Here is an 18,285-nt window from a genome sequence, read left to right as displayed (position 1 = left end):
CTGCTGTCTATAGGAAGGAGTGCATGTCTACGGCCTGTACCTGGATGGAGCTGGTTGGGACCGCAAACAAACTATGCTTTAACTTGGATACAGGAAACATGCCTCCAGCAGCCATGATAACTTATCTATGCAATATTATATATATTATTTACATTTATATAGTGCCTTTCTCAGACTCAAGGATGCTTTATAGACATAAATCAGCTTCTTCTTTTTTTTTTAACACACACACACCGATGTCTATATATGATAAACAAGAATAGAAACCGTAAAATCTCTCATTCAAAATACCCCAAAAAACCTGTAAAAATGTCCTGCACTCAGACATGGTCTTTAATACAATATATGACATATGTCAGGTTTATTAATCCTCCTTTCCCTTTTCACTGTCCATTGCTGAAAATGTTTTGGTTTTTTTTACATTTGTATGTAGAATTTGCAGTAATTATGTTGCAGCTCAGACCCTGGCAATCCAAATCCATAATTCCTTTTGAAGTAGAACTCTGACAACCTGTCACGAGCATATTCTGTTAGCCATTGGTCTATACCCCATCTCTCCCTCAAGTTGTTCTGCAGTTAAGGTCCCCATGATTGGCTGACAGTTTGGATTAAACACAGAGTAAGCACTGAGCTCTCCAGGTTGTCTTGTAGTGGGTTTCCGTAGACCCTCATAGAGCCAATAAAATAAAGATATGAGAAAGAAGGGCAACCCAAAGTCAAGCTCAGAGAAAAGTCCAAGTAAAACCAGCCACAATAACACTTTCAGTAGGGTCAAATTTGTGAAGGCCAAACGTTGCACACCCAGCCATCGTCCAAGGGCACTGTCAAGCAACCAGTCAGAGGCTTTCTGAAACGAGAAGAAAATGCAGTCAGTGATAATCTGATGAAACGCATCTCACAAATCGACCAAAGACAACAGAGTTCTGGGGATAATGTAAACTACTACAATATATTATCGTAATTAAAGCTATATAAAATTAGCTAATGACTACTTTGTTACACTTTACATTGTTATTGAGCTAATTTCTGTGATGGAGTAAAGAACTTAAAACTACCATAATCCTTACATTTGACTCCACGTAAACATTAGGTTGCACTGACTTCGACGTGTCACTCGGAGCTGCGAGTTTATCCGTGTAGCATGATTTTGAGGAACTTTTTTGGTGGTCGGTTTTTTTTGCGTCCTTCACAGCTTTCTTTCTGGCTCTAAAGTCTGCCAACTTTTGTTCCATATTCAAGCATGTAAACGATTTAAATTCACAAAGCAACTGCAACTCTGTGACAACTAGCTATACTGACAATGTCAGTTACTACAAGTTCCTTCCTTTGTTGCACACGGTTCTTTTAGTGATGCACCGGTCAGTGTAACACCCGGAAGTGCCGTTTGTTAAAAGCTGCATTTATTTATTGTATTTAGCCGTTCGTAACGTCCAGTAGTAGCTTTCTCTGTAGTTAGCTAGTGTGCTTTTGTTTACAGTCAGTAACCAGTTCTTGTAAGTATCATAATGTAACAACATTTACTTCACTGGCCTAAATTAAATAATTAGGAACAATACGAGACAGCTAATAAGCAATATTACCACCGTTATCTAGCTAGCTAGCTAAGTACGAATGTTTTAATCGAGCCATAGCTAGCTAGCTAGCTGACTCACGTAGATTTATTTTATCAGTGACAAATTCAGAAATGATCTCGTTTTAGTTACCTGCTAACATTTACTGCACTTGTTATATTTGTTATAGTTTGGTGTTTTCCAAGATAAATTGTCTTTTCATACCCGTTGACATTGTAATGTTTTTTGACAAATCGGTGGCTATTTTCAGTATATTACAGACACTGCTTGTTGGCAAGATAGGAACGGTTAGCTAGCTAGTGTTCTTAACTTGCCGGAATGGCATCAGCTTCAACACAGCACCCTACTCTTACTATTGAACAAGCGAGAGGTAGGTTGCCTTTTTCTTATGCCCATTCTTGTGTAACCTTCACCTAAACCCTAACTTATTTTTTTGTTCTTGCGCCAGTTGTTCTGAGTGAAGTTATACAAGCATTCTCAGTGCCTGAGAACGCAGCTCGGATGGAGGAAGCAAGGGAGAGTGCCTGCAACGACATGGGCAAAATGCTGCAGCTTGTATTGCCTGTAGCTACACAAATTCAACAAGAGGTCATCAAGGCTTATGGGTTCAACAATGAAGGCGAAGGTGAAGGCGCATATAGTTTTCTTCTGTACAGCAGGTTTCTTTAGTGTCCACTGGGCTTAGACTGCCCAGACAGGTTTCTTTGGTGTTAGACTGGGCTACTGAAACTCAGTCCTAATCCAGAATACAGCTGCATGAGATGTATTCAATCTCTAAAAAAATTTCCACTTTATTGTACTGCTGCATATTTTAATTGGTTATATCTTAAACTGCAATACTTGTCTATAAAGCCAAAGCAAGTCAAATCCCGCTCCATACCTCATCCCTCTTAAGTATGACTAATTTTTATCCATCACCCTTTCATAAACAAGACAAGTTAAGGCTCTCTTTTCATGTCAATCCAAATAATGGGATGAATTTCCCCTGGCTGTTCAAACTGCTGAGTTCCTTGGTATGACCTGTATCTATGTATCTAAACAGCCACCTGACTAAACATCACAAGACAGTCTCTTATTTGTACTAGCATAATGAGTTTCCCAAGTAATAGCAAAGCACTCTGGATAAAAGCATCTTCCAAATGCTGTATATGTGATGCCACAAAAACAATATTATCTTTTGTTTATTTATTTTATATATTTATTTCAGGTGTTCTGAAGTTTGCCAGACTGGTGAAAATGTATGAATCTCAAGACCCAGAGATTGCTGCCATGTCAGTCAAGCTTAAGTCTCTTCTACTGCCACCTCTGTCAACCCCACCAATTGGTGGTGGAATCCCAGCATCCTAGACGACTGTCTACATCTTGTATCGGAATAGGGTATTCTCAAAAAAAATTGTGTTTCTCTCTTCAGGAAACAGGAATACTACTCAAATCTCAAAGCAACTTTAAAGTGGTCATCACATTCCTGTTATTCAAGGTTTTTAAAAGTGTATGTGTAGTAATTTTATATATATATATACACACATATATACACACACAAGAAATTATTCTTGTAAGTATATGAAGCTCTGCAAAATGTCTCAGTTGCTGCCATTACACATGAAATCTATAACTATAGAACAACTGCAGCTGCATTTAACATTTCAGCTGTGTAAGACCCCATGCTGCAGTTTAATACCAATATCCTACAAGGGTGGCCTTACCAAGGTCAATGTTTTATCTTAATGGGAAGAAAGGAAAGCCAGTGTTAAAATGTGCTGTTTCCTCATGTCTTAAGACAGACTTCTAAAAGTTTAGTAGAATGTCTGCCACAGTTTTGCAGTCGAGTTTAGTATCTTGTGCATTCAGTCAGTGTCCAATAACACCTGCTGTGTCTGGTGCAGTTGACAATGGATTTCACAAAACACTAATAGATTTTTACCAAGTCTTTTTTTATTATTATTTGTACCTTATTTTATTTTACATTGTTTTATATGCAAGTTCTCATTGTGCAATAAACAAAATTATTTACCAGAACCATCCTTGTGAGAGCAAGGTTTGAGGAATACATTATATTGTATATATGCATCTCGATTTGTATTTGCTTAAATTAGTGATAAAACATGATACAATTGCAATTTCATAGAACATCTAGATGTTAGCTATTGTGTATGTACTTACTGATAATTCCCTATGTTTAATTTAGACCTTGGAATATAGACAGAAAATAGCTTAGTTACAGTAGGCTAAACAGTTTAGATGGCATCATTGCTGTGGTTCGTCTGCATTTCTGAAAGGTTTGGTTCATTTAGGCAACAAGTCCTCTGAGTTACAAAAGTCCTTAAAGGTTTTTTTTAAATATCACTTTAATTTGACATCTTTCAAACCTAAAGCTGGTTATTGCTGCAGTATTCATTTGCATACAAAGGAAATAAAATAAAATCATTTTAAAATAGTCAGTTCCTTGCAATTCATTGCTAACTCACTAAACAAAATTCAGATAAAAAGCAAATAATAAATCAGAAGATACTCCATTCCTCATGGTTTTTACTCAAGTATCTTAGTACACACTAGATATCAAAACCTCTCAAACATGAGGCCAGAAGACAGTTGAAGTGCAGTAAACATTTGCTTAGAAGACTCAGTCCTGGCACTTTTTTTAAGGAACTCATTTCAGTTGAAAAATGAAGGAACGGGTAAAAAGATGGATGTTTAACTGGTAACCTTACATTTCAAAATGGCGGTAGATGTTTTCTACATATTTCAGAACCCTCTGCCAGTCAGGACCTTCTTCTCGCAGCATCTCTTCCACAGCCTATATGGAAAACAAGGCCATGAAAAACATATTGCAAGTCCTGTTTGTTCAAATACCTGCAGATGTTCTTATTTCTGTCAAATATATCAGATGTGATCAATTAAGTCACTGTTTTACCAATCATCGCACCTACGCAATGTTAAGCCATGAGTCTTACCAGTATACCTTTAATTCCCACACTTTCACCAGTGTGAAAGGCTAGATCCAGGTTTTTTATCTGGGGGGGGAAAAAAGCTCCAAGTTGGGGTTTTTTTTAAGCATTTACCAAAGCAACTTCTGCATCTTTTACTTTCACCAAGATGGTCCCTTTTAATGCAGCAGAGGAGGTAAGTATCTAAGAAGAACTAACAAGATTAAGAGCAAACTAAGCCAGTTTTAAGTTAGTTTGCACTTTACTCCCAACCAATCATTTTCTAATCCTAGTAAACGTGTTAGTAATTACTGCAGATTTAATAAAGGTACCTTCTCTTCAGGCTTCAGAGCACTATAGGGTATATGTGTGGGTAGGTAGGTGTGGTAGAGAGCACAAAAGGCCAAGCCATCCTCCCAGCTGCTGCTGAAGTTGGTGATTTCTATGTTCTGTTGGAGAAAAATCGGGGATTAGCTGTTGAACCTATAAAATCAGGAAATCATTAATAAACCAATATAGGTTTATATGTCTATCATTTTAGAATATTGGGAGTCTAGACCTTGCCAATATTTATGCAAAGTCAACAGCAATTCTGCAGCATCCCTCTTCGCCAGGTATTCAGTCTAACAGTCCTGAGTAGAGTTTCAGTTTGAGACTCCTAATGGATTAAATTTCATCCTCTATTCACCTTGTAGCCTTTTGTACGGCTTTGACACCAGCGTAGAAGAGAGTTTCTCCTGGAGCCACCATGACGCCGCAGTAACATGCTGAAACTGTCCTTAGGCCTGCAGCTAGAATATGGAAATTAGTATAGCTTGGAGTGGACTTAAATATTCACATAATGGTACAGTTGGTTAATGTTTTCAGAGATGGTGGATATTGTTACAGAATGTGCTATTCTCTGAGGCAATCATCTCACCCAGTCTTGCTGCTTGACAAAGCAGATGAGTCAGAACTGGGGTCATCTTGATTGCCTGCCATATACAAATACACATGGGTAAACACTTTTGACAAAGGTAATGAATACAACACTGCCTTTTAACAAACATCCAGGTAGATTGCCCACATGCTTGAATATGTTCAGTTCAGCACATGCTAGATGTACAATGTCATTTCTTATTTTTCATTATATACAATTTTTTCATCCCTTCCTTCTAGTTTATTTTTTCCTGTTTATTTGAAGACATTCCTATTGCGCTTCGCCTCATGCAGTTGCACCACCAATCTCAGTGGCAGAAGACATGCAAGTCTTCTAGTGTGTGAGAAGCCTGCCATGACAACATTCCAAAATAGTAACGCAGCGCACCTTGGTGGAAAATACCAATATGACTCCTACTCTTTACTAGTCTCATAAAAAGTTCAGCGTTTCTCAACCCAGTCTTCATGATCCATGTTAACATATTACTTTCACCTAATAACCTACTAGAACAATGACTACTTGGTACAGGTTTAGTGGGCACAAGGTTAGAACAAACCTGTTGTCTGGTGCATCCCATGAACTGGGTTAAGAAACACTAGTCTAGAATGACTTGACAAGTGACTTATCCATCAGTTACACCAACAATGGAAAGCGGAACCCTTCCATCCTTCCCACCCAGTGCAACCATGGCCCAAATGGAGTCTCCAGCCACAGATGGCATAACTGGGACTCAAACCCAGTGATGAGGCTCACCTTGGAGGCTTCTGGACCAGCTATCCTGTCTTTGTGAAAGCCAGTCCATTCTTCTCCCTTTCACTGACTCCTGGCTCTGTGCATGCAGCACACACCAAGAAAATAGCACTGTAATGCTTTTTGATCCTCTTTTCACGGTCTAGAACTTGACACTAATTTCACAGATTTGAAAGATTAATAGCCATTTTGGCAACATTAACAAAATGTAGAGAGATAGCACTTCATTATTTAACGTGTTTAATCCTTTGTCTTCAGGGAAAGTTGCACCAACAGAGCACATGCTTGTTCATAAGCTAAATCATGTTATTTTGCTACACCTGTTCCTAATTCTGTAGGCCAACTCACAATCCTTAAAGTGAAATTGGCTTATTCCACTTTGCTTTTGCATTAAATACAATAACCCAAACATACTATTGGAAAACAATTTCATCTGTCCTCTGTTATAGACAACTTTCAAATTAAGCTATGGAATCATGATCACGACAGTGGGTACAATGAACATAATGCATTACTTTTTTCCATGTTACTTTGTGCTATAAATACTATAGTATTACAATGTGTGATTTAAATGTAAATTATGAGCATTTATTGTATGTACTTTTTAGAGACTCATGTTCAGCATAAGAAATTATAAAATGTCTTAAACTTATGAAAATCACAGACCTAAAAATTCAGCTTCAAAAAGTCCTGCAATTTTTGCATCATCCAGTTGATTGAGTTGGATTCACTAGTTACCTTGAGAAAATTAGCAAATCCAGATGGAACAAAACCCTCAAGAACTTTGGCTTTTTAAATGTAAACTATCTACCTTTATTATGCATCATTGGATACTAGATTCATAGAAAAGTGGTACTGGCCATGCTTCACTGGTTGCTGTTGAATGATCTTATTGATGAAATGGATGTAGAGCTCAGCTAAAGAGGCCCATGTATGATTCTAGAGAGCAGTCCATTCTAGATTCTTTTGGTGCAACTGGTCCCAGTTTTTTACAACAAACTACTCTTTCAAAAGGAACACGAAGTACAAGTGAATTCAATGAAATGTTTTTCTGCACTGTTACTTCAGCAAGCAGTCTGTTGGTACACAGCTGCTAAATCCCTCCCAAAATGAAAGTTAATGTTTACCTTCCGGACAGGACTCTGTGTGCTGTTGAGACTTTGGCAGCTGCTATACAGGGCAGAAGATGTACAAGTTGGCAGGGGAATTTGAGAAAGACTCCTGTGTAGAGAGGGAAGAAATGAAACACTACTGTGTATGGGCACTGCAGTACTCATTTTTGTTAACAGGGCAATTTTAACCCTAATTGTCTGTACAAATCTGCAAGTAGAAATTGTAGAAGGCTAGCTTGGGAAGTCGTCTTAATTTTAGTATACCTTAAGAACCTTGTGATATGTGAGAAGGTGTCAACTCACCTGGACCGCTCTGACAGCATCACAATCCTCTTTGGATTTTTCACATGGCTGCCATGTTCATTTTTCCTGTTCTCAGTGTCTCGCCACCCACCAGAACTCTCCCCCAGTGCCTCTCCAGTATTCTCTGGATCTTTGATTTTTAAGTGATTTACTTCATTCTGTTCACTACATATGTGCTCCAGTAACTCATCTGGGTTTGCAGCCTTTACAACCACCATTGATATTTCCTGAGTTTGCTCAGTTATTGTTCCCTGATTTCTCTTACTTTTGTCTCCTCTAGACTGAACCTGCTCCTGGATTTCAGGATCTTGTTTGAGCTTGGCTCTGGTTGCCTGCCTAAACAAGTCAAGCTCAGCCAACCTCTGCTGATGCTCTGATGTTAGAACTGAAAGTTGTTGACGAGTCTCTGTGAGCTCTACTCTCAAATTCTCCTCCTCTCTTTCAGCCAGACTGAGCCTGCGCAGGGATGCAGCCAGACGTTCCTGTGCATCTTTGTGGGTGTCTCTGAGACTGCTCAGGGCCAGCTCTGCTTCCAGCCTCAAGCGCTCAGCCACAGACACTGCTACCTGCAGGTCAGACTGGAACTGCAGCCACTCCTCCCGTTCTGTCTGACAGCAGCAATGATGATCAGTACACAAAATACACTTTTGTAACTCTGCATTAAATATTTAGTCCCTTATCAATATTGCTATGCCATTTCTATTTTTTGACTTTTGTAAATTGCATCAACACTGGCACCCCACAACATTTACGCCATTTAGCAGACGTTCATACTGAGCAACTTACAAAAGTGTTGTTGTTTACCCATAGAATACATCCTAGCCAGTACAGTAGGTTAGAGTCCAATATACCAATGAACTAGAATACTGTAGAAATACAGGGATCAGTGCTGATACCTAGAAGTACAAAATACATAAAAAGTCCATCTCAGGCAATGATGCGTGCAATAAACAATAAGTACTCGGAGTTTGTTAGATGATGTTTATTACACTGTCATCTAACAAACTCCTAGTATGTATTGTTTATTACACTAATACCATCAATACAATCAGTGTAAAAAACTAGTACTTATTGTAGGGTAGTTAGTTAATATAGGAGCAGGGTCAGTGATCATTTAAATATTCCATGATTAGATGGGTCTTTAGTCTGCATTTGAAGACTGCAAGGGACTCTGCTGTCCAGACAGCAAGTGGAAGTTCATTCCACCATCTGGGAGCCAGGACAGAGAATAGTCTCGATGCTTGTCTTCCATGAGACTTGAAGCATGGTATTCAAGCCGAGCCATAGTTGAGGTTTGAAGTACTCAAGGTATGGATCGGGCTTTGACCATTGACCTCATGTATGGAGGAGATGTTCCATTTTTGGCTTTGTAGACAAACATCAAGGTTTTTAATCTGATGTGTGCACTAGTCACATAGCTGATCCAAACAAAGTAAGAACATAGAAAGTAAGGTAAACAAAGCAATTACATATTTTCACAATGTTGAAAACATTATTCTACATTATGAAAATGTGTAACCAATGCTACATTATTTAATTACACAACTACTTGCTGTTATATCAGTTCGTTTTTTAAAAATCATTTTAGTCATATTTAATATTATACAAAAACTGGGCTGCTTGCTCAGTACTGCACTACAAGTAAATTAATATACAGATCTAGTGGATTATGCACCAACAGCCAACATGGCTAAATATTTTGAGACATTTTGTGCTACCTCGAAATGTGGTCGGAAATCTCCCTGATCATTGAATAAGACCTGCATGTGTCACGGAAGCTGGGACTGACTAACCATGTTCCATGGTTTCCCCCGTCTCGTGCGTTTTGGTTCCATCCCTTCAATTAGTTTTCCACACCCGCCATTACTTTCAACTGTTCCTCGGTTCTAGTCTTGTTAAGTTCATGTATTTAAACCCTGTCTTTGTCCCTGTGTCTGGGCTGTTCATTGTTTGTTTGAAGGTCTGAAAGCCTGTCTGTCTATTTTGAAGCCTGCATTTGTTAGCCTGTGTGATTCTAGCCATTTGTTTTACCCTAGCCTGTGTGTTTCTTAGCCTGAGTTTATCCTAGCCTTTGCTATAACCTGCTTCCCCCGTTTGCCTTCGTGGACTTTTGTTTTGTCCTGTCGTGTTTAGATCGTCACCATCACTGTCGCTGCCCTCGTTTCAAGTAATAACAGGCAGGTCATCTCATAATTCTGAATGGTTATATATTTACAGGGGATAGATAACAAAAGTCAAGATGACACACAGTCCTGCCCAATGTCTGGATAGAAGTAAGTTTTGCTCAGGGTTCCTGAGCTTCTCTCGCAAACATGTCAATGATCCACATGTGAATTACACCATAGAGATCTTGCAGCAAGTTTCTATGCAGCTCTTAGTTTCAAAGGGTGGATGCCCAACCAGAAACTCATAGCATAGCACCCCGAGACTCCAGAGATCGACCTTCTCATCGTGGGTCTTACCCTCGATCATCTTTGGCGGAAGCTAGACCAGGGAACCATACAAAGTCGACCACCTGGAGTAAGGCATGTAGACACAACCAAAAGTCAGCAATCTTCAGCTCTCCGTTGGATCCCAGTAACAGATTCTCTGGTTTAAAGTCTCTGTGGATCACCTTCTTTGAGTGGCAGTAGTAGAAGGCATCAGCCAACTTCATTATACAGGTGGCACTTTGCTGGTCATCGAACGTCCCACAGCACTGCAGCTCCTTGTACAGCTACCCCCTGGGAGTGAACTCCAGGATGAGGTAGATGCGTGAAGAGTCATGGAAGTAGCCATACAAACACAGGATGTTGGGGTGCCTGAGAGGAGACTGGATCTCCACCTCCCTCCTCAGCGTTCTCCAGCTGCTTTTTAAACAGCACCTTCAGGGCCAGAATGAACTTTGTACCTGGCTGAGGAGCACCAGACACACTCCCAAACTTCCCTTTCCCCAGTGCTTGGCCAATATCAAAGTTCTCCAAGCTCCAGGGCTTCTTTTCAGCACTGGATTTGTTGGTTGTGCAAATAGCAGATTTCTGGTTGGGTCTCTGTTTGCTGGATTCAACAGTTCTCACAGGCCCAGACACCACCAGCTTTAGACTGGCACTGTGGTTGTGACTTGGGCAGAGCCTGGGACAGAGGTGAAGTCTGAGCAGGGTTGACACTCTGATCCCCAACAAAGATGTTTTTCACCGCAGAGCCGTCGACCATGGGCGTCTGTTGACTCCACAATCTGTGGACACACTGAGGCCCCTACAACATGCCTAGAACATGCATGTGATTTGGTATTGATGCTGTCTTAGGGCAGCTGTATGAGACTGGAACCCTTTCTGGTCCATCGATTAAACCCTTTTTACTGTTGGGTTTTAGAATAATCCGGTCTTTTGCTGATCTGGATGGTGACCGGTGGACGAAGCTGAAACCCTGTGGATTGTTGAGGTGTTTGGGAGAGAAGCAACAGGAACCCTGAGGAATATTTCCTTCTGACCAGACATCAGGCAGGACCATGTGTCATCTTGACTCTTGTGCTACCTTCCTGTCTTGTGTGTGTTATCTATCTCCTGTAACTAATCATCCAGAATTATGATGAGATGATCTACCTGTTATTACTTGAAATAAGGGAAAAATGACAGTGATGGCAACAAAATCTAAACAGGACAAACCAAAACAAAAGGCTAGGATAAACGCGGAGCCCAAGAAACACGAAGGCTAGGAAAAAAAAAAAAGAAAAAAGTAGGGGGAAAAAATGGCTAGAATCACACAGGCTAACAAACGCAGGCTTCAAAATACAGACAGGCTTTCAGACATTCAAACAAACAATGAACAGCCCAGACACAGGGAACAAGACAGGGTTTAAAATACATGAACTTAAGACTAGAACCGAGGAACAGGTGAAAGTAATGGCAGGTGTGGAAAACGAAACTAAAGAATGGAACCAAAACACACAAGACAGGGAAGCCATCGAACACGGATGCAGGGAGGGACTAACCATGACAGCATGCTATACTATATACTGTCCTTTAGCCAGCTTTTCTGAGCTCTACATGACAAGATACATGATCAAGTAATTTTGCTTTCAAATTTAATGCATTCTGGACATTGACTAAGAATTTTTTGTGTGTTGTTTCAAGCAAAACAGTTCAAGATGTGTTGTGTGCTGCTTTGAAAATGAAAGATTCCACTGACCTTTATTGTCTCCTTAAGGCTGAGAATCTCTGCAGCCATCTTCTCCTTCTCCAATAATAACCTTTTCAGCAGCCCTGACACACACAATTGTTAAAAGAAGGGGGGGGGGGCATGAGACAGTAAAATTCAAGTTATGCAGTGTTAACAAGTTTAGTATGTTGTATTCCATGGGTAGAGTTCCTAGTTATGTGTCTGCACCTTTCAGAGTCTAAATAATGTCATTTAAATTATTGTGATTGTGTTTCCTGGTTCCATGGGGCCCAAAGTTGCTGCTGCTATCCTTACATAATGGAACCCATAGCTCTTGATATCCATTCAGTCTGGGACTCATACCTACTGCTTCAGCCACAGCATCTGGTCCTGAGCTCAACCCCAGAGACGCTCGATGTTGCTCTAGCAGTCTAATCAGAGTGAAGCCCATCTCCTGTACTACCTCCACCTCTGCTTTTGCCCCCCAACCCATACACTCTTTCCCAGCTGCAGATGCAGCCTTTTCCATAGCTGTGGATTCCTTCTGTGGTAAACAGGATGGGGCGTAACCGCTATCTATTGCTGCAGCAGCAAATGATTGTGCCTCCAGCATTGGAGGAAAAGAGGCAGAGGGCAGTCTGGCTGGGGCTGGTGCTGTAGGGGAGGTGGGAGGTGTCTGGAACAGATGAGATGCTAGAAGGACAGAGTTAGAAATAGTTCTGATTAGCACGAATGTCAGTATATGGTACATGTCCTAATTAACAAACCACACATTTGATAAGAATCCAAACAATCTACACTTATGATTTTGGGTGTACTGACAGTATTTTCATGGAGTCATCAACTTCTTTTCTCTTCTGCAGCATTACAAACCATCCAGAAACACTTAACTATAGATATTTTATCTTCCTAAAATCAATATGATCCAAAGAAAACAGGATTTTGAAACATAGACTAAATTTTAATCCTAAAACTCCAGACTACTAAGCAGTTCTGTGTAGTGCTACACCATCAGGCATTGCAAAGCCCCAGTCAAGGACTTGCCACAGCCAGTGACAGTACAATTTTCTTTTGCCACAACAAAGTCTTTTAAACAAGAAAGCTAAAAAAAAAAAAAAAAAAAAAAAAAAAAAAAAAAAAAAAAATCAATCCTATTGAACTGCACAATTTGGATGAATGTCACATTCTACGTTAGTAAATTCAGGTACAGTTAGTAAATTCTGGTCTTGCCTGCAGCTCTGTTTTGGCAATGCCTGAGTGGATATTTAAGCTCTTCTGACAGGTTTAGTTCCCTCTGTGAGGAGCAGTAGGGAATTTGCTGACTCATCACTCCACCCAACAGACTGAGTTAGATAAGCAATGAGTAACTGAATATCCCAAAGGGAGACCCATTTTCTCCCTTTCATTCTCTACCTGTATGGTGTGCACAACGTGCATGGAACACATGCAGGAGAAAACCATTTCTCACTCTACTGTCCCAAATTCCTTTCTTGAACAATAACAGGAGAAATGTGTTTTGTATGAAACTAGCACAGAACAGCAGGAACTGCTGTCTTAAGAAAAAGGAATCTGAAAGTACCACAGATTAATTGATGGATCATAAATACTAAAATAAACATTTGTGCCGCAAAACGTCTCCAAAATGAAAAACGTTCTAGGGGTGCTTTCCAGTGACCATCAAACCTTCCCATCAGTCTAATTATTGCAATATCAAGAAAGACCCACTATGCAAATGTACAATTAATAAAACAAGCGTATATGGACATCAACACATTTTATTACCTGAAGGGTAAAAATCTCCCTTGCCAGCAGTGTTTCCCATGTTGCTGGTATTCTAGTGAATGATTAAAAGTTGTTATCCCAGCTTGTATTTTGCTGTGTAAACTGTAAAGGCAGTACATGAAAAATTTAATTGGCTATTAAATTATACCTGTGTGTACAGTTGTTACACTTATATTCCACTACACAGACCACAGCTGTATGAAACTGGGCAAAATTAAACAAGAGCTACATTTTACATACACACACACAATTTTACAACAGGTCAAATGAGAAACCACTCCTCAGTGTAATAGAGTAGCCTATAGGAGAGGAAACTGATTAAGAACTGACAGAAATGATATCAATAATTTTGTTATGATCAATACCAATAACAGGGTACTGAACAAGTTCAGTGTAACTGGCACAAGCAAAATTATTTTGTATGCTCTCTACTAATGTGTGCTCCTCCCAGAGCTGTGCAGTGGCTCTCACAGACTACCAAACAATGTGTGTTAATAAAAGAGAAAGGATCTGGCTGGTAACGTCACATTTTAATTTGAAAGTCTTCTTGAGTTGTGATTTTGAATTCTAAAAAAGTACACTTTGAGAACAATGGAAAAGACTCTGCAATGGTCACCACAAAATCTTTTTTAAGCAGGTGCAGAAGAACTATGCTTACATGCAAAGCGACATGAAACTTTACGCTCAGTCTGAAAACCAGTTCACAGACACCCCAGGCCAAAAATTCAAAACAAGCAATATGGTGTGCAAAGAAAACAACTACCTCGGAGTTCAGGAACAATTCATTTTACATTGCTGATGAGGCAACTCAGTCAATGCTGAAACTAAAGTTACACTGGTACAATCATCTGGGGCCTTGATGAAAAGCTCTTAAAACCCCCGTGCCAGTCTGTCAAACAAATCTGTCATGACAGCCTAACCCTGATACCTTTAAGTTTAAATGAAATCCCATTAGATAAATGAGAACATAGACTTGGACTGTAATTACACTGTGAAATTTAATAAAACTGACGCAGAGAGAAACTCCTTGATTTACTAGTCACTATAGAATGACCTTCAACGGAACGAAGACGTGTACTGCTGGATAACACAGCATGTAGCAATCTCGCAGTAATGATTTTGTATATCACTATCTGAGCATATGTTAATATAGTTAAATGTTTGACTAGATAAGAAATTCTGATCCATGAGTACGTAAATAAGTGTTTTCACGGAGAAACGAACTCAATCTGAGCATTCTCGTTACATGCGCCGCCTTCTGCCGCAGCTCTAATACTGGCAGCGTCCATTCAATGCCAGTCATCAGCATAATGTTGAAATATAAGTGTCTAATCGATATATGCCATTGCGCTACCATATCGGCGTGTGTGAACTACCGTATACGTTTATTATGTAGGTAAATACTGAGCATAATATACGTATTATGCTCGTACGGTGTGAGACAAGAGTCGACAATATTCGGTGTTGAGGAACTATAGACAATATATTTAATTTAGCTTTAACATATTTTGAAATCCATGCACTGTCAGATAAGATACAATATATAGAGTCGTTTGGTGAATACTACTATACCTGGTATAGTCTGTTTCATTCCCTAAATTTATATTTTTGCTTACGCAGCAGAGAGGCAAAAATTACAGAGGCTACCACAGTTGAAAATACAGGAGAAAAAAAAAACTTTAACTCACGTTCAATGAATGATGGTAACCCCTCCGCCCAAATGCTGACTCACTCAGTCTCTGGCGATGCTCCCTGCACTACTCCAGAACGACTTTGTGTCAATCCCGTATTCTCTACAGAATTCACCATGCAGATACTCTAAGTAATTGGGCTTGTTATTCGTAGTCTTCCGTCGTTGGCTTCTTTAAACTCTTATCAGCTGCTAGGGTCTTTCGCTAATTTATGAGTCACCTAGCTGCAGCAAACGAGAATACCGTGTAAACTGTATTGTGAAGATTTTTTTACACAATTGGCATGTGAACATTTTAATAAGGATCAAGAGAATTTCACGACGAAGTGAAAGCACTGTAAACCTAACAGTGATTGCATTAGTATTTAATAAGTCAGACTCGTAAAAGTTTCACAGTTTAATTTTATGAGTGATGATACTGCCTCCTAGCTAAAAGTGTAGCTTTAGTAACAATATATCTCAATTTGCACCTCTCTAAAGTAACTAAGCTGTGACGTTGGCGGCAAGGAGGGAGCGAGAGAGAATCGTTATTCTCTATAACAGCTCGACTCGAGCCAACGCAAACAAAAAATCTGACAACGCAGCGGTAGCTAGTAGGTCAGGATAAGGTATAGAAGGGCGTAGAACTTAGCGCACCGGAGAACAGGTACACGAGACAGTTCCAGGCACAGGGCAACTGGCAATGCACAGCACCGAGAGGAGATGCCTGCAGGCCTAAATAACAGGGAGAACGAACGAGAGCAATAAAGGGACAGGTGTGTGCAGTAACTAATAAATGTGTGATTGGGACCGTGGCACTTGTGAGTGTGAGTGAGTGGGCGTGTCCCTCCTGCAGGGTGGCCGGCGCCGTGAGACAAAGCATATGTGAAAGCGTCTCTGAACATTATAAAATAATGCATCACTAAACAACCCGTTCTTCTACTCCCTTTTTACTATTTAAATGTTAAATGTGAACAAAGATTTGATTATTCTTTCTTTTAAAACATTTTAAGATTTGCTAATTATTGTAATCAAAATGTGTGATGTTACTATATTGAAAATGTGCTGGATTTATTGTACCATACACAACCTACTTCATACGTTGAATATGTAAGCAAGATCAGTTCAATGTTTTAATTCCTACCTGGCTGTTAAATTCCAATAGTTTAATCCAACTGTCACAGGTGTAGAACATACAGAAAAATTGAGGAAGCAAACATGTGTCACTAGTTTAAGGAAAGAACAAAACTAACATAACAACACACAGGTGGTGCAGTCACTAAGGCAATGCATGCATTACCTGAGTGGGGCATGACTATAAACCAAAACATAAACAAATCCATGTGCAATGCCACCACCGCCTGATGAAGGCTGCTGTTGGGGGGGTGAGGGGGCATCATCACAGTAACCCCACCAAACAGCAGTGGAAATGCAAAGGGTTGGGGGGAGCAAAACGAGCAAAGCCCCCATATGGGCATGGAGCATGGACAGCACCATACAACCCAGAGCCTGGGGCATGGAGGACACTATGCCTTCCAAAGTCTTGAGCACAGTGACACCATGCATCCCTGGAGCATGGAGGCCACCTTCTTCCTCACTGGGGCTCCATCTCGCGGTTAAGAGGCACACAATGGCACCCTGCTTTCTCAATGGGGCCCCCCTTGGGCGCCCTTCTTCGATTGGGTGCAGAGATGGCGCCCCTTTATGTTGGCTGAGGCCCGCTCACCAGACAGAGCATGGAGTTGTTTCCCCTCTAATTCAACAGGCCCTCTCTACCGACCAGGCAGCTGCCACCATGCCCGAGCCTGAAAACGCAAGAGCCCCTGGGCAGCCCAACAGACCAAGCAGCCTGCCCATAGAACAGTCAGGCTTAGACCAGTCAGCCTCTGGAGAGCAGTGCCCACAGGCCTACTAGCCAACCCCTCAAAAATTCCAGGGAGGAACTCTATCCCTGAAACTGGCACCAAGGCTGCAGGAGGCTTTGGCTGGGGCTCTTCTGCCTCAGGTGGTCCTCACATCACGGCTCCCTTGCTGGCCCTGTCTGAGGAAGCTGGAACAGGTCACCTGGCGTGAGATGGTTGCAGTACCAACATCCAAGGCAGGCTTTGGGGAATCATCCTTGCTTCCTGGGAGAAATGCTGGACTTCCTTGCCTGCACAGAGAGCTTCGGTGTGGACTGAGCCCCCAATGAGCTCTGGGGAACATCACACTAGCCCAAGCCAGGCTACTGAATCTGCTGTAAGGGGAAGAAGAGCCAACAGACAACAGACAAAACAAACAAACAAAACAAAAAAAAAGGCAACCGCTGCTTCTGAAAATCATCAGTCATTCTGCCACAGATGTTGAATGTGCAGCTCAAATTGAAGAGTTTAATGAAATAAACGAAAGCAAACCAAACATAAACACGCACCAATCAGAAATAAAGAAAGCCAACAGACCATTATCAATGACAAAACGTCATACAAACAGAAACAGCTTATAAGGAAAGAACATGTTGATATAATGACACAAAAGTGTGGTGAAGGAGGCATGGCATGTAACCAAAACAGAGAAGGTGCTGTTTTGACTTTGTATTATCCAGTTGATTTCAATATTCATGTCTACATGCTGGCTTGAGCTTATTGGCAAAGCCAGGCAGTTGCCAGGCAGTTGGAACAAAATCCTGGAAAGGAGATGTTTTTATTCTCTAAAACGGATGTATTCACCTCTGTGTAATGTGGCCAGTTAGTGCATTAGATTTTTACAATGGGAACAGGTCAGGAGCAAGAGGAATAGGAGGATTCATTTCCTGAGCAATGATTTCAAAATTGGCAAGGCACTTGATCTGAAAGTGGCATTATTCCTAAATAGCTATTATGTATTTTAGACATGCCTTCACTAATCAAATAATACAGTTGTAGTGCAGAATATGCATTGCTTGAACATTTTATTTACATAATGTGTGTGCTGTGAATCTAAGGAATACAGAAACAACACATACACACACACACAATTACATTTTTTTTTTTGGAATCTTGGGATTCGTATGTGAAGTGTCAAAGCTGGTGGGTTGTGTCCTGTGTTATATTCTTAAAATGAGCTTGCCATGTATAATTGCTTTAAGGTAGGGGTTTTTCAA

General features: G+C 40.5%; 3 protein-coding genes, 1 long non-coding RNA gene and 2 pseudogenes across 4 annotated transcripts; 2 read left to right on the top strand and 4 right to left on the bottom strand.

The window, feature by feature from the left end:
• Nucleotides 1-107, top strand: part of LOC113572265 — a 37,538-nt pseudogene extending 37,431 nt beyond the window's left edge.
• Nucleotides 108-315: 208 nt separating this feature from the next.
• Nucleotides 316-1,322, bottom strand: saysd1 (SAYSVFN motif domain containing 1). The gene is made up of 2 exons (XM_027001686.2): nucleotides 1,068-1,322; nucleotides 316-847 (listed from the first exon to the last, which is right to left on the bottom strand). Exons 1-2 carry the CDS (start codon nucleotides 1,230-1,232, stop codon nucleotides 515-517), a joined length of 498 nt encoding a protein of 165 aa, XP_026857487.1. The 5' UTR covers nucleotides 1,233-1,322; the 3' UTR covers nucleotides 316-514.
• A 48-nt stretch (nucleotides 1,323-1,370) lies between these two features.
• Nucleotides 1,371-4,005, top strand: grcc10 (gene rich cluster, C10 gene). Its single transcript, XM_027001647.2, has 4 exons — nucleotides 1,371-1,493; nucleotides 1,822-1,941; nucleotides 2,020-2,196; nucleotides 2,779-4,005. The coding sequence occupies exons 2-4, from the start codon at nucleotides 1,890-1,892 to the stop codon at nucleotides 2,916-2,918; spliced, it is 369 nt and encodes a 122-aa protein (XP_026857448.1). The 5' UTR covers nucleotides 1,371-1,493; nucleotides 1,822-1,889; the 3' UTR covers nucleotides 2,919-4,005.
• Nucleotides 4,006-4,036: 31 nt separating this feature from the next.
• LOC113572266 (cytospin-A-like) lies at nucleotides 4,037-12,107 on the bottom strand. The gene is made up of 10 exons (XM_027001679.2): nucleotides 12,080-12,107; nucleotides 11,747-11,820; nucleotides 7,580-8,187; nucleotides 7,292-7,385; nucleotides 6,168-6,243; nucleotides 5,415-5,469; nucleotides 5,184-5,286; nucleotides 4,828-4,944; nucleotides 4,523-4,582; nucleotides 4,037-4,365 (listed from the first exon to the last, which is right to left on the bottom strand). Exons 2-10 carry the CDS (start codon nucleotides 11,783-11,785, stop codon nucleotides 4,276-4,278), a joined length of 1,242 nt encoding a protein of 413 aa, XP_026857480.2. The 5' UTR covers nucleotides 11,786-11,820; nucleotides 12,080-12,107; the 3' UTR covers nucleotides 4,037-4,275.
• LOC113572250 lies at nucleotides 9,791-11,068 on the bottom strand (annotated as a pseudogene).
• A 2-nt stretch (nucleotides 12,108-12,109) lies between the features above and the next one.
• On the bottom strand, nucleotides 12,110-15,347 carry LOC113572242. The gene is made up of 3 exons (XR_003410088.2): nucleotides 15,187-15,347; nucleotides 13,499-13,600; nucleotides 12,110-12,409 (listed from the first exon to the last, which is right to left on the bottom strand). It is a non-coding gene; the product is annotated as an uncharacterized LOC113572242 (long non-coding RNA).
• Between the last annotated feature and the right edge of the window lie 2,938 nt (nucleotides 15,348-18,285).

The sequence above is a fragment of the Electrophorus electricus genome, chromosome 3, assembly GCF_013358815.1.
Source record: "Electrophorus electricus isolate fEleEle1 chromosome 3, fEleEle1.pri, whole genome shotgun sequence".
Taxonomy (NCBI): domain Eukaryota; kingdom Metazoa; phylum Chordata; class Actinopteri; order Gymnotiformes; family Gymnotidae; genus Electrophorus; species Electrophorus electricus.
The sequence above is the reverse complement of the archived record's forward strand: the minus strand, read 5'-3'. Positions and strand labels throughout refer to the sequence as shown.